Source organism: Lissotriton helveticus, chromosome 6, assembly GCF_964261635.1.
Source record: "Lissotriton helveticus chromosome 6, aLisHel1.1, whole genome shotgun sequence".
Lineage (NCBI taxonomy): Eukaryota > Metazoa > Chordata > Amphibia > Caudata > Salamandridae > Lissotriton > Lissotriton helveticus.
The window spans coordinates 1,064,431,824-1,064,451,487 of NC_136067.1; the positions used below are offsets into that span (position 1 = coordinate 1,064,431,824).

At 45.5% G+C, this 19,664-nt stretch overlaps 1 protein-coding gene across 1 annotated transcript in view; it reads left to right on the forward strand.

Annotated features, from left to right (window-relative positions):
- PLG (plasminogen) overlaps nucleotides 1-19,664 on the forward strand; it is a 301,774-nt gene that overhangs the window by 67,984 nt on the left and 214,126 nt on the right. Inside the window, exon 3 of the mRNA XM_078648716.1 lies at nucleotides 15,201-15,307. Within this exon, the coding sequence (XP_078504842.1) occupies nucleotides 15,201-15,307 (107 nt within the window). The remainder of the gene's footprint in view (nucleotides 1-15,200; nucleotides 15,308-19,664) is intronic.

A 19,664-nucleotide genomic window follows, 5' to 3' on the forward strand; every position in this document is an offset into this window, starting at 1 on the left:
GCAACCCTCATTGCCTTATGTAATATAACCTGTACATTGATTTACACACATATGATTTATTGTCAATGTATAATGTGTACCTGTGATATAAAGCTCTCAGACACTATAGATTGGCATGATTGGTGCTGTAAAAGAAATAAAACAGAATAATATATTTTAAATTGTTATTTGTTCAAATACTGGAACAGACCAACACACCTGACATTGTTAGAGTGCATGCATCTATTTTGCATTCAGGGACTGAACAAGGTCAAAACCATGCCTCTCTTAAGTACCTGTGAAGTATCAACAAGCTGTGAGCCTTTGTTTCCCCTCCAGTCCATTTGCAGCTAGGTACCATATAGCTCCCAGCCAGGATACTCAATGAAAAGGAGGCCTGATGGCCCCTCAGGTTCAGCCTTTGTTTTGGGCTCAGCTGGAATTTAAAACAAAGTCCCCTCACCTGCAATGAAGCAGACAATGTGCAGACGCTGGTGAATGTGGCCTGGTGCCTGAAAATTACATTGGGATGAGTTCAGAATATTTCTGTGGGGCCCAAGTTTTTGGCATGGGAGACAGTGTCCACCCTGTGAAAAAAGTGGGCAGATGCCATCCAACCTCATGCACCCTCGCCTTGTGCCCTGCCTACAACCATTGAGAGACTTTATTTTTTACGCAAATGTTGTTCCTGCTGACATCTTTTATCATAATGTATGTTGGTAGAGTTCACTATCATCTTTCATCCAATGCGCCCATGAAGTTTTAACTATTTTAACCCATCTTTCTGCTGAGGCTTTTACCCGGGGCTGAGATCATTTTAGGGACACTTTTCACCAAAGTTAAACAGGCCAGATTTCGTTACTTTTTCTTCCATATGCTGGGAATTCTAAAGGCACACAGCATCTATGGATTCCTCTGAAGGGAGCCGAGAAATTAGCTAAAACATAACAATTTTTGTTTTAAAAGGAAAAAAAATGCTGTGCAAAAAATCATGTTTTTTTCTAGTCTTTTTTTAATCGCGCCAACAAAAGGTTTGCTATGCTATTATTACCATCTTCCCAGCCTTTAGATGCAAACAGTTGTAAACAAAACACACAGTTTTTGCCTTTGTTCAAGAGATAGTCAAATATCTGTCCTACTTTTTTGTGGTTTCTACCTTTTGCAGTTTGTAGTGGACACCAGTGTGAAACCCATCAATGAAAAAGAGACAACATTTTGAATTCAGTAAGGGGTGATTCACATAGATAGGTCATGGTTTTCTCCAATAAACTAATAGTTGAAATAAAAAAATATGAAAATATGTAAGAAAAACTAGCAATTGGTAACAATGTAATAATCTGTAATTGTTTGCCTCAATGGTCAATTTGCAAAAATAATATGTTGTTATGCACAGCACATCGTTTTGGGTGCAGTTATATATAGTGTTTATTGGTTTTTCAAAAACAGGTGTTACCCAGAGCCAACAACTGAGCTGTAGTTTATAATGATATTTACTTGTGTACCGACCATGCAGCAATTCATTTGGTAAAATATAATGAATGAAAAATGGGTATTGTAGGAAGCTTAGGTTTTTATTTTTGTTCCCATAGATACTGATTTTAGGAAGAGTGGCTGCTTGTAAACATCTAAATATGGGGTCGCCAACACTGTCATGAAATTCCGAGAGCATTTATGTCTTTCTTGCACAATGGATTGCACTTGGAAGTGAAAAATTGAAAGAAATTCAATTGATAATAACAAATGTTCTAGTATTCTGTATTACCAGACCTCTCTCGATAAAAATTGTACTCCAATTGAGTGGCTTGGCCTAGAGCAAATAACACAACAGAACCCAAAATGCAATGAGGAGACATCTCATTTTCGGGAAACGTACTTTTTAACAAAGGCTTTATCGCAAAAGCTTTTAGAATGAAAGCAGCATCACAACGGCGTCATTAGTACACCCGTCTTTATCCCGAATCAGTCACTGGAACGAAGCTGGCGGTTTTAGGCTAAAGTAATGGGCGGGTTTAGGTTAAGGGAAGGGGCGGATTTAAGTTAAGGGAAGGGTCGGATTTAGGCTAAGAGGAGTAGTGGATTTTGGCTAAGTGAAGGGGAAGTTTTAGGTTAAGGGTAGAAGTGGTTTTCGATTGTGGGGGGGCGGGTTTAGGTTAAGGGAAGGAGTGGGTCTAGGTTAAGGGAAGGGGTGTTTTTAGGTAAAGACAAGGAACGGTTTTAGCTTAAGAGAAAGGGCGGATTTAGGCTAAGGAAAGGGGCGGTTTTAGGTTAAGGGGAGGAGGGGTACTTAGAGCTAAGGGAAGGCGCAGTTTTAGGGCAAAGGGTGTAGGGGTGGTTTTAGGTTAAGGGGGAGGGTGGTTTAGGGCTAAGGGAAGGGGCAGTTTTAGGGCAAAGGATGTGGGGGGTTTACGGTAAGGGTATGAGGGAGTTTAAGGGGAAGGGTGGAGTGCAATTGCCCAAAACACCCAGCACAATTCCTGTGGCACAGTGGCACACATGGAGCAGAAGTGGCTAGCACCTTCTCTGCCTCAGACAGCGGCTGAGGCAAGGACCACGGAGTGTTCATGAGTCGGCACCTCAACCAGACCTACCTGCAACACCTGTAGACACCGGTGAGATTGGGGCATTCATTGCTATTCTTAATTAGGTAGCACACTACGTGCCATTGTACTGATATACTTCGTTCAAGAAACTGGTGTGATAATTCTAGCTTCAAACAAATGCTTTAGTTACTAGAGCCTTCGGCCTAATGGCTTCGCTATACCGTCATACATCCCTTATTTTCACCATTAACCTATTTTGGTGATGTGGGTAGCTGCGGTATTTAGGCCAAAACTCGGTTGTCACCTAGGGATACTTACTATACCCAGACTTTTTTAAAATAAAAATACCCAGGGGAGTCCATGGTGGTGTGAGGTACTTGGACTCAAATACATTTTCTCATTCCCAGTTTTGCTTTCTAAAGGTTTTCCAAAAGCTTGGCTGAGTTTACCTCCTGTTGCTGAAGTCTCGGGGACATCAAAGACTTCTCCTGCCTCTTGCGGCCAGTGCCTGGGCTTCTCTGCTGTGAGCCCTGCACTGCCAAGTGGTGCTAAATCCAGTCCTGGGCCCATGGAGTTGAATTTGGTGTTGCAACCAAGAAACCAATGCATCGACTCCAGAGTGTCAGTTTGGAACTGGGGCAACCCTGTGAAATTGGCGCATTGCTGCTACTTGCACTGAGGCCGTGGTCACCGCTCGCAGAGTGTGCGATGCACCAACCTTGACGTTCAATGCAGCCCCAACTTTGCCAAACAATTGCCGCTGCCTCCACCAAAGCTGTGGTTTCCACTTGCAGAGTGTGCGACGCACTGACCTCGATGTTCAAAGCAGGCCGGACTTTGCTGTAGCGCCTCCGAAGAAGCACCACAGCATGAGCCTTGGACACCATGCCAACAACATCCGTGGTGCACCGTCTCGACTCAGACGCATCCACGGCCCGCGTGGATATCGACCGACGCATCGATTTCAGAACAGCAGTTCGACTTCATCCCACTGTACTCTTGACAATGACACATCATTGACACTGTGCCACCTTACAGAACTGAGGCCTTGCACCAGCAACCGACAAATCACCTCCTCTGCGCAACTCATCATACCCTGGAGTTAAAACTTAAACAACCTTGCAATGCCTTAAGGAACCGAGGCATCAGCTACATCTGCGATGCCTCACCTCCTCTTTGTGATGCACCGTCTTCGATTTCCGATGCATCCAAGTTATACTGTAAGGGGGTCTGCGTGACTCCTGTAGCAGGCCCGTGCTCCATCGTGGTCAGACTAAACTTTTGACCCGGTCAAGGGCGACCAGATAGCCCCAGTTCGAGCTATAGACTTTAAAAAAAAAATATTTTGCATTTTCAAATGAAAACAGTTAACAAGACCCAAGATAATATATCAGACTCACACTTAGTGGAAAGACCAAATCACATACATCCGTGTACAAAGGGAAGCATTAGCTAAAACAATTACCACCCCAGTCCCCCACAAAGTGTTCACAGTTCAGCAGAGCCGTCATCTGAAGAAGTCGGAATATGAATATCAGATGCATGTAATGTTTGTGAAATCCACCTATGGAGACCTCCTGTTCATTGAAATTGCTTAGCGTAGGTGGTGAAGTGGCGCCAGCTTGCATCAAATTTGCCCGCCCAAACCTTCTCCCGACATATATTTACAGAAGCAGAAGAGGTTTCTTCCACAGTTGTGCCACACAAAGCCATTCTGCAAGGAGTAGTTGGGACATAAGACGGCCCTGAGTGGTCGTTGAGGGAAAAATGCAATCGGCCTTTGGATCGCCCAATAAAAACATCTGTGGCTGGCGGGGAAGGTAGACATTGGTGATGGCTTGCATTATACTCTGTATCTATACCCAGAAAGACTGAATGACAGGATATGCCCACCAAATATGCAAAAAAGGTTCCCCACTTACAATCTCAAAAATTTCATATCTTGACTTGTGTATGTTTGATTTTTGTCCTCTTGGTTCATGTTTTACTAGATAAATATTTGCTGTTTTTCTAAACTGGTTTGGAGTAGTTTAGTGGTGCCTTCACTGTTTTACTGGTTGTGTGTGTGCCCACAAATAATTTAGACATCGCCTATTTAGTTTAGCCTAACTGCTCTGTGCTAAGCTTCTAGAGGGTGAGCACAGGTAAACGCTGTGTACTACAATTAGAGTGTGGGTCCCTACTTAGACAGGGTTTATACCTCTGCCAACTATAGGCCCAATTTCTAACAATAAGGTGCTGCTCAGTTGTCTCTATTCTAATTATTTCCCATTGCATTATGTTTATGCACCTAGACTGGCTTTTTGGTTCCCAGACCCTGTGCCCCTCTGTTTCCTCCCATGATTATTGGGGTAGAGAATCATCTGATCATAGTATGTGACAGTAGACGTGCGATGGGAAGGCTACCTTCTCCAAACCCCACATGGCCCTTGCAACCTTCTGCCCTTGAGGACCCCACATTCTGGGATGCAGTCTCAGGCAGCATAGCAGCTGACTACTTTGACCATAATGGGGGCTCATAAGGCTGTGCCCCCAATCTCGCCCTGTTTCACTTTTGGCTTGCTGCCATCTTGTTGATTGTTGTTGTGCCTTGATCCCAGCCCGGCTCTCCCCCACGCTCCTGCCTCCCAGCTGCCCCTCCCTCCCACTGATACTGAGGCTCTGCACGATCGTTGGAAGCGCTGTGACCGTCCTGCCTCCTCAGAAGCGGTCGCTCCTTCACGCTGCTCCCTGCCAGACCAGACTGCTCATTGCCACTGAATTAATTAATTGCGCACTGCTTACTGCTCATTATTGTGCCTGTGCAGTGCTCGCTTTGCATTTTCGTAGCGCTTTAGCGCTAGACTGCTGTGCATTAATTTTACATTTGTGCTCTGCTCGCTTTGCCTGATTTAATTTAATTTAATTATTGGGCCAGTGCCTCTGGACAGTTATTAGCGTTTATAAGGCTGTGCCCCCAATCTCGCCCTGTTTCACTTTTGGCTTGCTGCCATCTTGTTGATTGTTGTTGTGCCTTGATCCCAGCCCGGCTCTCCCCCACGCTCCCGCCTCCCAGCTGCCCCTCCCTCGCCCCTCCCCTCCACTATCCGCATATGACAGATGCATTCGCGCGCAGCGTCCACGCGCAGCGGTCGCGCCCTATGCGCGCCGAAGGTACGCCAAAGGTAAGCCCATCTGCGCCCGTCCGCGCCTGGACCGTGCCTAGCGCCAGACCCCCTGGCCCCCGCAAAATCCAATCCACCCGCATATCGTACGACGCCGCGACCCTCTCAGCCCTTAACCCCGGCCGTCTCCCAACCTGCTACCAAGCCGCCCAGGGCACACCCATGGACCCTTCACCTGCCACTCCTGCAAGTTCGAATGCATCAGAACACACACCAAATCCTCAAACTCCAAACAGAGCTCCGACACTAACCACCTGAAGTGCATCCTGCTCAACACCCGCTCGGTCCACAGGCACGCCATTGAACTTTGGAACCTACTCGACACCACATCGCCGGACGTCGCCTTTCTTACAGAAACCTGGATGAACGCCTCTTCAGCACCCGACATCGCAATAGCCATCCCGGACGACTACAAGATCATCCGTAAGGACCGCATCAACCAAACAGGAGGAGGCATCGCCATCGTCCATAAGAACACCATCCGCATCACGACCAGTTCCGACGATTACCTCGCAGCCGCCGAACACCTTCACTTCCAGATCCACACCGACCCCAATACCACACTCAGAGGCACCCTCATCTACAGGCCACCAGGACCCCGCACACAATTCTGCGAAGACATCACTGACTTCATCAGCCCACACGCCCTCCCCTCCGTGAACTACATTCTACTGGGAGACCTCAACTTCCACCTGGAAAAGAATAACGACAACAACACCACCATCCTTCTGGACAACCTCGCCAATCTCGGACTCAAACAACTTGTTGACACCCCCACCCACTACGCCGGGCACACGCTCGACCCAATCTTCACCTCCAGCAAGCACATCTCCTTCAATCACACCACAGCTCTCCATTGGACGGACCACAGCTGCGTTCACTTCAACTACAAAAAGACTACAACCCACAACCACCCACAACCAATTCCCCGCAGAAACTGGAATAAAATCACCCTCGAACAACTCTTCACATCACTACACCAAAACCCTCCTCCAAAATCATCGAACCCAAACCTTGCAGCCATCAACCTCTCACAATGGATCACCCACAGCGCTGACGAATTAGCACCCTTGAAAAACCATCAAATCAAGCAGGGTAGCAAAAAAGCCCCCTGGTTCAACGATGACCTTAAGAAATCCAAGAAGCTCTGCCGCACCCTCGAGAAAACCTGGAGAAAAAACCCAACAACTGACAACATGCCCACCCTCAAGAACACCACCCGCAAACACCACCAACTGATCCGTTCCACCAAGAAATCAGCATTCAAGGATCGACTCGACAACAACGCCCACAACAGCAAAGAACTATTCAACATCGTCAAAGAATTTACCAACCCCGCCACCAGCACCAACGACATCACTCCCTCCCAAGCCCTCTGCGACTCCCTAGCCTCATTCTTCCACAACAAAATCGCTGACATACATAACAGCTTTGAAAACCAGCCCGAAGACCAGTCAACCCCTCCCACCTCTGAACCAAAACCCCCCTCCAACAATCTTTGCGCCTGGAACCCAATAACCACTGAAGACACCATCCGCCTGATGAACTCCATCCACTCAGGAGCACCAACCGACCCATGTCCCCACCACATTTTCAACAAAGCAGACTCCATTATCGCACCCCATCTCCGAGACGTCATCAACTGCTCCCTCAACTCCGCTACCTTCCCGGAAAGCTGGAAACATGACGAACTCAGCGCCCTCCTTAAGAAACCCACAGCAGACCCCACTGAACTTAAGAACTACCGCCCCATCTCGCTCCTCCCATTCCCAGCCAAAGTCATTGAGAAAGCCGTCAACAGTCAGCTCGCCGCCTTCCTCGAATCCAACAAATCCCTCGACCCTTCACAGTCCGGCTTCCGAGCCAAACACAGCACAGAGACCGCACTCATCGCAGCAACAGACGACATTCAAACTCTACTGGACAACGGAGAAACAGCCGCCCTTATCCTACTTGACCTCTCCGCAGCCTTCGACACCGTCTGTCATAGCACCCTCATACAACGCCTCAGCAACGTCGGAATACAAGGAAAAGCATTGGACTGGATCATCTCGTTCCTCGCCGGAAGAACCCAGAGAGTCCGCCTCCCCCCTTTTAAATCTGAGGCCACCGAAGTCTTATGTGGCGTACCACAAGGATCATCACTCAGCCCCACCCTCTTCAACGTATACATGAGCCCCCTCGCATCCATCGCGCGCCAACACAACCTCAACATCATCTCCTATGCAGACGACACCCAGCTGATCCTCTCCCTCACCAAAGACCCAAACACCGTCAAAACCAACCTACACGAAGGGATGAAAGAAGTAGCCGAATGGATGAAGAACAGCCGTTTAAAACTGAACTCGGACAAAACGGAAGTCCTCATACTAGGTTCATCCCTCCGCCTGGGACGACTCATGGTGGCCACCGGCCCTGGGAACCGCACCCATACCTACGGACCACGCACGTAACCTGGGCTTCATCCTGGACTCCTCCCTCTCGATGACCAGACAAGTTAACGCCGTCTCATCATCATGCTTCAATATCCTACGCATGCTCAAAAAAATCTACTGTTGAATCCCCACCGAAACAAGAAAGACGGTCACCCATGCACTGGTCACAAGCCGACTGGACTACGGAAACACCCTTTACGCCGGAACCACAACCAAACTTCAGAAAAAACTTCAACGCATCCAAAACGCCTCAGCCAGACTCATACTAGACATCCCCCGCCAAGCTCACATTTCCGGCCACCTGAAAGACCTCCACTGGCTCCCCGTCAACAAGAGAATTACGTTCCGTCTCCTCGCCCACGCACACAAAGCCCTCTACGGCCTAGGACCTGAATGCCTCAACACACGCCTGTCCTTTTACAACCCCACCCGCCAACTACGATCGTCCAATCAAGCCCTCGCCGCAATTCCACGCATCCATAGATCCACCATGGGAGGAAGATCCTTCTCTACTTAGCGGCCAAAACATGGAATTCTCTCCCCACCCACCTTCGCCTTACACAGAACCACCTCTCCTTCAGAAAACAACTTAAAACCTGGATATTCAATAAGTAAAGCACCCCCCTCCCTCAAGCGCCTTGAGACCCTCTGGGTGAGTAGTGCGCTATACAAATTCTAAACTTGAACTTGAACTAGTGTCTCTACCAAAATCTGGGAAGGACCCAACCAATTTGGCCTTGTACCGTCCGACTGCCATCATGCTCAACATGGATTACAAAATCCTTAGCAAGGTCTAAGCTGACCGGCTTCACCACATTATCCCTTGTTTAATTCATACTGACTAGAATGGGTGTACCCCTGCCACGAACACCTACCTTAACCTCTACCGCCTATTTAGCGTTATGGAGGCGACGTGGAGTTCCTTACCTGGAACAGCTGCTTTTGTTCTGGACTTTCACAAGGCCTTTGACACACTGTGCTGGGACTTCCTGTTTGCGATACTGGAAAGGTTTGGATTCGGATGCCGCTTCAACCATGTAATCCATATACTCTACCGGTCCCCCAGTATTCAATATGTTAAGGCAAACAAATTGTTTGGGTCTGTGCCGGTGTGCAGAGGTATGAGATGGGGCTGTCCAATGTCCCCTCTTCTCTTTGCCATAGCAATAGAGCCCTTGCCGCCTAGGGCTATGGTCAGGCAACCGAGCAGGTTGCTGGGGCATACCTCTTACAGACACTATCCATGCCATCTCATTGTATGCTAACAACGTCTTTATCTACCTTAGGGATGTCAGTGTCACTTGTTTTATGATTGCCCAGCTTCTGCCCGAGTTTGGTGATCTTCCAGGCCTCCAGGTTAGTTGGCACAAATCATGCAAGTTTCTCCTGTCTCTGGCATTTTTTCTGATGCATCTTGACCTTGGGAAGGCCCTGTCCACGGGGAAGACAACGTCTTTTCATTACCTGGGCAACCGTGTCTTTCACACTACTGTAGACCTGCTGTATACCAACTTCACAGCGGCTGTACAATCCTCCACTATCAGGTGATGTTCTGGCAATCTCTCTCGACATACATAGCTGGCAGGATCTCCGTTTCTGAGATGGTGATGCTTTACCATCTCATGTACTATTCTGCAAACCCCCACAATGGCAAGTAGCACTTTTGAAGCTCCAGCTTCCCCCTAACAAAGGAGGACTCTGCACCCCCAATTTTGAACACTATTTCCTAGCAGTCCAGCACCAGTGCCCACATGTAGGCTGGCCGACAGATACTCAAGTGAATACGTGCTTCTCTAGCCTACCATGGTCCATAGCATCCTTGCTTCAGTGCATGTTTCCTGGAACCCGGTTGCTCCATCTTCTTCACAAGTGTTTTAAGTGGCGCTCGCTTGCTTTTGCAGGGCTCAGCAGCTCATCTGTCCAGTGGCCCAATATGGAGCAGCCATCCCTATCTGGGACTATGGGCCCAGGGTGGCTATATGACTGATCGTCAGCTACACACTTGGGCTCAGGCTGGCCAGACTGGGGGACCTGTATGAGAATGGCCAGCTCCAGTCCTTTGCTGCCCTAAGGGACCAATTTTGCCTTCACGAAGGCCAGTTTCTGATTTATGTCACAGTGGTCGGCACCCTACATGACCTCTGGGGGAATCTGGGTGAGGAGCTCCCCCAATCATCCATACTCCATGCGATTTACACTACGGGAGGTAGTCGCTGGGTGATCAGCCAGCTGGCCCACTCCTTTACAGATTCTTTCCGGTTCATCCTCCAGGCCCTCAGAGAGACATAGGAGTTCAGAGTTCAGAAGGGCCCTCCATGAGAAGGAATAGGCCTGTGCTCTGGCCTATCCGAGGAGGGTCTAAAGGAATACCGATCTCCAGGAACATCTGCGTACTTTTACGTGCTTCACCAGGCCTATCTCTGCCCCCTGCGCATTTCCAGGATCTTCCTGAGAGCCTCGGATGGGTGTGCCAGATCTTCTGCTCCAGATGCCAGTTTGAAATATATCCTCTGGGACTGCCCCCATATCTGGTCTTTCTGGGATGAGGTTCTCCTTCACCTTGTGAGGGTCAGAGTAATAGGTGATTTTGTGCCTTAGGCATCATGTCTTATCCTGAAATTCAAAAGACAACTACATTTTTAGATATGGCCCTTCTTCTGGCCAAACGCTCCATCACAATGGTGGAAGCTTCCATTACCCCCCACTGTTGTGGCCTGGAAGTCCACTTTCATCCATTGAGCGGGAGCTGAGACTGTGGTGGCCGTCTGCCAGGAGGAGGCACCAGTCCTGTGCCATTGACCTGTGGCCCAAACCTGGAAACACCTATTTTCCAGATTGACTGACCCCCCACCTCTCGTGGGTCCTCACAGCCAGCCGGCAGTTCTGACCAGCACTGGCCCCCTTGAACTCGTAGAATACTTGTGATAAGGGGGGCCCCTCCTCCTTAGGCCCCTCCCCATCTCCTTCCCTATTCCTTCTAACCCCCCATGCCCTCCTGTCCTTAGCTGCCTATCTCTCCCAGTTCCACAAATTCCTCTCCAGAGTCTAAGTCATTGACACCCTTATCCCATCGCCGGTCCCCAACTACTACTAGTTGACATCCAAAATGATTAGGGGCCTGCACCGTTTTTCCCTGCTACCACTTTGCGTTAGCCCCGGCCTCTCGCTAAAAATTCTATATAGCATTGGGGGACGCTTTGACTATAAGTCCTAGGGTGCAATTGGACTCATTATCCCTACTGTTTGATTCATTTTTATTTGTCTTAAAAACTAATAACAAGATTGGCACAGCTCTTGGTATAGCGTGTTTTTGGAGAAGCTACAAACTTTTTATATCCCCATAACCAGAAGTGTCTATTGGATATAACAATATATTGCTTTTGTAAATCGATTATATGTCACAAATCGAGTTTTTTACCTACTCAATTTCATTCTTTTTTTTATTTTGATGACTAGTTTCATCAGACAAACCTTGGGGGATCTATACAAGCGACCTCTTCCTGAATTCAGAATTGTGTCTACTTTTCAGAAAAGTATATATTTCTGAGATCACCCATAGGTGTCACCCTGTTTCCACCATAAACTGCAAGTAGGTTGAAACCACACAAATTGGGAATAATGGACTACCTCTTACGAAAGTCAAAAAACTGTTGTTTTTTTTTACATCTCTGCTTGTTCATAAAACTGAGAAGATGTTGATCAGAGCCTAGCAAACTTTTAATTGATACTGGGTTTAGAAAAAAGAAACATATGCTTTATTGCACAGCCCACGTTTCCCCCCCCAACAACTAATTTTGCAATATTTTGGTTATGTTCATGGTTATCTCCAGGGGAATTTATCGACCCTGGGTACCTTTCAAATTCTTAGGGTGCTACAAAAAAGGATGCAAATTTGTCATGGATTACGCTTGTGGAAAAAAGTTTAAGTGCAACCTATTTCAAAACTCCTACAAGGGGTTTACAATCAGGGGAGGAAAGGCAACCAAGAGGATAAGCAAAATACAAACTCTAGCTGAAAATTCCCATCCTTTTTTCATTGTAACAATTGTGTTATGCTGTACCTCTACCCAAAACTTCCCACCTCCACCTTTGCGCTATGCCTTTAACAAAGTCAGATGTTTTTCCACAAGTTCTGGTATATTACACACAGGGGCATATTACCAACGATTAGCGATATTTATCGCTAACGAGGCTTAGCAACAAATTTTTTAACGTAAGCATCGCCGGAAATTATCGCAGATATAACTTGCTATTAGCAAGGTTTATCTCAGAAGTGATAAAAATCCTCGCGCTAACTGCCAAATGAGAGATTATCGCTGGTAAACCAACGATAATCTCTCGGAGTTTGGCGTTAGCTTGATGATAGGGGCTCACAAACTTAGCCATGATATCCACCTTCCATAGGATATCATGGCTAAGTCAGGAAAATACCAGGTGTAAACAAAGCAGCGCTAACCGCGGTTAGCGCTGCTTTTTTCATCACTAACAGGGTTAGCGAAATCCTTGATAATAGGAGAAATGTCGCTTAACAACATTTCTTCTATTATTTTTCTCTGGAACACCCCCTTTGCATCTCATTAGAGATGCAAGGGGAAGCGTAGAGAAAAAGGGTGCTAACATGCGAATTTGCGTGTTAGCACCCTGTTGCTGATAGGGAGATAATTTTAACTCCGCTTTCTTGGCTTTTAAAGCCAAAAAAGCGGACATAAATCCCTTGATAATAGGCCCCACATCGCCTTTTTAGTGCGCAATTATCAATGCGCATCACGTAGGCGATTTGAAATCCGGCGATAGTCGGCGATATGGCACATTAGCGCATGAAAACAAACGTTGTTTTCACGCGCTAATGTGTTCCTTGATAATATGGGGTGGTGGATTCAGCTTTATGATCCACTCCCCCATGTTATCAATGCCCTAACACCTGGTCAGAGCAGGCGTTGGGAAACCTACGATAAACGAGTTTATCGCAGGTCTCCCTCTCCCAACGCCTGCCTAGGTAATAGGGTGTTCCCACCTCCAACCACATTTTACATGTGGTTGGACGTGGGAACGTCCACTTTGCATGTCATTATCGATGTTTATCGCCGACATGCAAAGTGGGCTTGCGCCAGGCTTTAAAATGCCCTTGTTAATAGGGATCTAGCAGTATCGCCGCTTTCTAGACACAATTCGCCGAAAAAGCGGCGATACTTGCCCTTGGTAATATGCCCCACAATTCCTTAACTCTTCAAGACAGGTTCCCCAGATTCCAGTTCACTTCATTCTGTTTCAGGATTGTCGCCACAATGCAGCTTCCATGTTCATAGTAAATGTCTGGTACTAACCGGTCAGCTTGAAATTTACCAGGCATGTAAATGGGCTTCCCAACCCCAGAAGAAATGTTTCACATGGGCCAAAACACTTCGGAGGCATTGCTGCTACCCCTTTTAGCCATTTGAGTCTACAGGAAACTTGTGCCATCAGTCCTCAGAAGACCACTCTCTTGATTATATATAGTATGCATTCAGAAATTCCTCAGTGGCACAGGATGATAGGAGTTCTCTCATCTTCGAATCCAGGCAGACTTTCTTGTTGCATTGGAACAAGATGGGTGTTTTAAATGGTAAAGGGTTGGTGATAAGGGTTGGTGAAACCTCCTAATATTCTTAGACTTCCCACTCCAAATATTTCAGCCAATGTGATGCAGTGCATGTCCTAAGTATATACTTTGTCTTCTCACAACTATCCAAGAATTCTATGCAACAAAATACATTTAAATTGAGAATCCTGTCCCCCTCCTACATTTCAGGCCCACCGCTGGTACTTGATTTTCTTACAGTGGTGCAGTGGCATTGCATTTTTACAAGGCCTCAATAAAATGATGCACCTACCTTTGAACATGTTGATATGTAAAGTAGTGCTGTAAGTCCAAAACATTGTGGTCCAAATTTATCAGGTTTGCGTTACTTTTTTAACAAAAACCAGACGCAAAGTTTAGTGGTTGTATTTATAATCCAACGCATTTGCAAAAGTAATGCAATGCCTCCAAGCACTCTCGCTAGCTTTAATTTGCTCCATGGGTGGTGAAGGGGCATTCCCATGTCACTACCCATGGGTTTTTGACACAGACACAAACACTTATCTAAAAAGAATTGTAGATAGGGATTTGCATTAAAATCCTGCTCCTCCTTGAGACAGCCGTAACAAGGAGAAATGTTTCAATTTCTCCTTCTTTTTCTCTCTTTGCATGTGTGCAGCATTCTGCAGCACACAAAGTGGGAAGCGCCTTGAAGCATAGTTTTTGCACTGGAAGGGATCCCTTCCTGTGGAAGAAACGAAGGCCACCACAACTCAGAAACCTTTGCATTATGGCACAAGGGTATCTGCATTGCCGCATGGCTGCCAAAACTGTGCACTATCTTACTAAGATATATTGCAATGTTGCTCTCTACCTTTTACTCAAAGCAGTGCAGCAGCTTTATTTGCTGCACTGAGCTGCATATTTTTTCTAGTCAATATGGGCCTTTGTGTTTCAATCAAGCTATGATCTCTGGACTATATGTTGTTGAAGATACATATTTCATTCAAGAAACAATGGCTGATAGACAAGACAGTGCAGAAATAGATTTCGACAAGAGTCTGAATCCTTCACAAAAATGTGGTAATCTCACAGGAAGAAAGCAGTAGGAAAAGCCTTCATGTAAAAAGCTTTCTGTGGGAGACTGAGAATATTCATGGCGGATAACTGTGAAATTTGCGACAGCTATCTGAGAAAAACAAAAGCAGCTTTTGAGATTTTACTTGACGTTTGAAATGACTTAATATTTGGTGGTTACTGTGTTACCCACCTACAAGAACAAAGCAGACAGAAAAGTAGCTGGATTAGATTGGATTTTTTTCTGTGTCTTTTATATTAAACTTCATTGCTTACTTTGTATTTACTCTTTTATATACTCTTATGTACTTATCGACAAGATACGCTTACAATGAAAGTGATAACTTTTTATATAATGACTTCAGTAAATATATCAATCAAATGAGACAAGATAATGCAGAAAATCCAAAACAAAGCAAAAATAATACCTCTATCATTTTTTATCCAGGTCGTTTTTGTACAGCAGTAAAGATCAACAGTGTGTTACATCAGCAGATAATCAAAAGACTGCGACAGTCTACAGAAGAACAGATGCAGTTCTTTATGAGAAAATAGGTGGGTACCATGTTCAAATTACCAGCAGCATTTCTTTATACTACCTCACCAGACCAAAGAAAGAGATGCAAAATGCTTGTGATTCTTCAAAACTCTCAATAAATGTTTGAATTACTGCTGGTTTAAAGATAATTAAATGTACAACTGATTTGGCATAAACCATGAAATAAAATCGGGAAAAGAAGACATATGGGGCTTATTTACAAGGCCCTTGCGCCACAGGTAAGTCACTTTTTGTGATGAGCCGGTGGCACAACCTGCTGCCCCATATTTACGAGGACACATAAAGACACCCTGTGTGGCTTTTCGTGTCCTTGTAAATATGGCTCCTTTACACGCAACACTTTGCGTGAAAAGGGAGTGCTGTGGGTGTTGCTGTGGGTGTTTCCACGCAACACCCATGGCTTCTGCCGCATTTCCAGATTTACGAGAAATCGTAAACATGGAAATGCATCAGAAAGCTATGCCCCGCCAAGGGAGGCGTAGGCAGGCGCAATGAGGAGAAATGTTTTCATTTCTCCTCGTTTTTTTCCTCTTTCTATGCGTGCTGCATTCTTCAGCACACATAGGACGAAGAAATCAGCACTTGTGATTGTTTTTGTGCAGGAAGGTGTCCCTTCCTGTACAAAAACAATCCTCCCCTTGACGCAGGCAAACTTGCACTCTGGCAGCTAATTGTGCGCCAGCGCAGGGAGAGCAAAGGGATCCGTCATATTATTGTAGATATGACGCAACACAGCGTGGCATAGTCAAATGGCTTGCAGCACCGCACTGCATTAATTCCTTGTAAATGAGGCCCTATGTATTTATACCGAATAGCACTTGTTACAACGCATGCGTTTTCTACGCATGCCATTACAGCGCAAGTCGTTACAATGACGCGTTGTTACATCGCATGCTATTACAACGCAAGTTGTTACAACGACTTGCTGGAGGGGGGCCACTGTAGTTTGGATTAGTATAACTTACTATTCCAACTCCAGTTTGTGCAACAGTAGGGAAGGTATTGGATTTTAAATCCAACACCTTCTGGCACCTACAGCAAGTTGTTGTAACGACTTGCATTGTAATGGCATGGGATGTAACAAGGCTTCGTTGTAACGACTTGCATTGTAATGGCATGCGATGTAACAAGGCTTCGTTGTAACGACTTGCGTTGTAATTGTATGCGATGTATCGCATGCGTTGCAAACAATGTTTCCCATTTATACCGTTTTGGAATTATATTTAAATATGGATATTTTTATGCTGTAAACAAAGACCCTTGCTACAGTTTACCATTTAGCACAATATGAGTAAAATTAGCATGTATTTTAAGACGTAAAACACAAATCAACAGGTACCAGAGGTCTGATTAACTTTTGCAACATCCCAAAATGCATTGCATGCGTTATGCAGAATTGTAATTAACTTTAATCCATTTTTACAAAAAACATTTTTTACTTTCAATTCTGCACATAATCCAGCAGGCTGTGCTTTATTTTGCAAATTCAACAAATATGTAGTTCCCGAAAAAATGCATCAGTTGTCCAAATTAATATTTGTAGACGCCCTGAATGTAAGCAAATATTCTCCATTCTAAAGACACCGTGGCCTGTTTGAAATGGCTGCATTTAAAGAACTAAAGGCATCATTTACAGTTTGATGGACTGGAACCTCTGCCATAAATTTGTTACAAACACACCCAGCCAAACTTTTGGTACACCACCTCATTTATAACTGGTTGAACCTCCAGGTTTCCAATGGGCAAGCCTCAGCAGCTCGGCCATTAGAACCTCTTGACATGGTGACCCATGTGCGACAGGGTCATTTATGTCGCAGTGGTGGTAGTCATGGGCAGTTTCGGGCAGGACTTCCCTGGCTCTACCAGTGAGGGATGGAAGACCCAGGCAGGGAAAAGAACATTTGGATCTATATGCAGGTAGGAAGTTCCTCACACGTCTGGGCCATTTTATTTTACTTCTATCTATTTTGTTTGTAAAAAACGAAAAATATTATTTTGAGTGGGATGAAACAACAGGGCATTCACCTTTTACGGAAATGCATCACCCATTTTGGTGAAGGCACTTTCCACAAGAATATCTCCAGCAGGCATGCAGGGATCTCTAAGTGTAATGGGTGGGTCTCTGCCTGCAGATAGAGGGAAAGGTTCCTTTCTGCCTGGCAAGCTGGCGAGCCATTCACTGAGTCCGAAACGAGAGAACAGTCATGCGAGTTGCATGAAAAGTCTGCAATCTAGGGACATCAGAGATACATCCAGAATATACACTTCCATTGGAAAACTGTGTAAATCCATTGTTTAAAATCATATTTTACCTTAAAATACCGCCAGATATCATTATTTCTGACATAATATTTGCACATTAAAAACAGAAGGCAGTCGTCGTTACCTGTTAGAGGTTCTCTTTGCAAACGCTAAAGCAGAGAATTAAAAGACAACAGTGAAATGGTGAGACCTACAACGTTTTCCAAACTAGTTACCAATGGTGATATCACGATTTACTTCTTACCAACACTTGGGCCAGTGAGAGATCTTTGAGGGGCTTGGGCAAAATATTGGGGATGTATGACATTACAACGCATGCTTTTACATCGCATGCCTTTTCAACGCAAGAATTACAACGCAGTCCATTATAACGCATAGTGCTTTGGGGTGCTGGATAGCGAATAGTTTCATTTACTATTCCAACTCCAGTCCCCGTGGACACTAGGGAAGGTTATTGGATAGTAAATTAACCTATTCCCTATCCTAGAGCGCCCCCCAGAGCAATGCGTTGTAATAGTTTGCGTTGTAATGGTTGCGTTGTAAAGGCTCTGCGATGTAAAAGTTGCGTTGTAAAGGTTGTTTACCAAATATAGGTGTGGGCCCTGACCCAAAGATCTTGGTTTCAATCCCAGTTTCCCAGCTTGACCAAACTGTGCGACTAGAGAGAATTACTTTTCTTCTCTGTGCCTTCTTACCTGTGATCATCATATCTGAGAGCACCTTGACATAGTTAAGTTCAGGAAGTGCTGCACAAAAACCTGTCGCGTGCATGGTTTAATAGACAATAATGTTCTTCCATCTATAACAACAAATGATTATATATGGGAGGCACAAGAGAAGTGCCTTGATTCTTGAGATATTTATGCAATTGTCAGGACAGAATGGTGTGGTTCACTAATCCTAATAAATGCCACTCAGTGCAGTGGTATTAGCTTAAGTGAAACTAACTAAATTATATATTTCTTAATAGTTTTTACCTCAGCTATAAATAATCTGTCAGTCAGCAACAGGATGGGAGGTCCAGGCTGAGCTAAGAGCTGTCAGCCTCAACCTTCGCTGTACTGCTCTACCAGAGAGGGTGCAACGCAGTTGGGGTCGAGAGGATTATGGGACCCGGCCATCACAAATTTACTACCACTACTTTTTTGGTTCTAGTAGAGAAGCAGGGAATTCTTGGGTGTTGGGCATTCGGTACATGATCTCACACCTTGTGCACACCCTTCGCCTACAACCAATCAGCTGTGAGCATGGCTTGTGAGATTGGGCACAGAGTGGGCTATGATCACAGTGACCTGTGATGTGAAACATCCCGGGCATGCCAACAGGTTAGTCCATAGAGCATGGTGCATGACCTCTTCAAGGAGCGCAGCATGGGAAAAATTGCCCCACTTTTCTCGATCCTTCTGATGGTGCAGCCAACACCGACGCCTAGCCCTATAATTACACCATTGTTGAAACCCCTCAGTTTAAAATCTATTTGTCTGCGTCTGGCAATTCGTTTGAAATGATAGCACACAATTTAGAGCAGAAATAGAAGAATATTTGTTCATATTCGAAGTTGGTAGAACATTTGGACTACATCAAACAAGTTACATGTGACCCAGCCTCAGACAACATGTACTAATAAATTGTGCATCAACTTGTACTAGTTGTGGAATTGAGACTAAGGAGTGGACTTTCGTGGATAAGTCCTTGGTCTGATTGGCAATATGTTCCACAGATTTCTTCAGAGCAAAATTGTTAGCATAGATCTGCATAGGACTTATGCATTGTGTGGGGAGGCAAGAACTCCTTATAAATATGTAGGTATTGTGACCCTTTTACAGTGTCCTGACTGGCGGGACATTATTTACTAGCCCCAGAGGGCTCGTGACATGGACGTCATTTAGAGGTCACCAGGTCGCCAGGGGTCGCATGTGACCCCTGGCTTTGAGACCCCTGGCTTCAGAGGTGGAAAAATCGATTCCAGGAACACAGTGGCAGCTCGTCCTTTTGGACATCGGTTGGGGCTTCACTTTCCTTGTTTTCTGTAAAAATTTTATTACACTAATAGTGAATAATATTTAATTATTCACTATTACAGTCATAAAG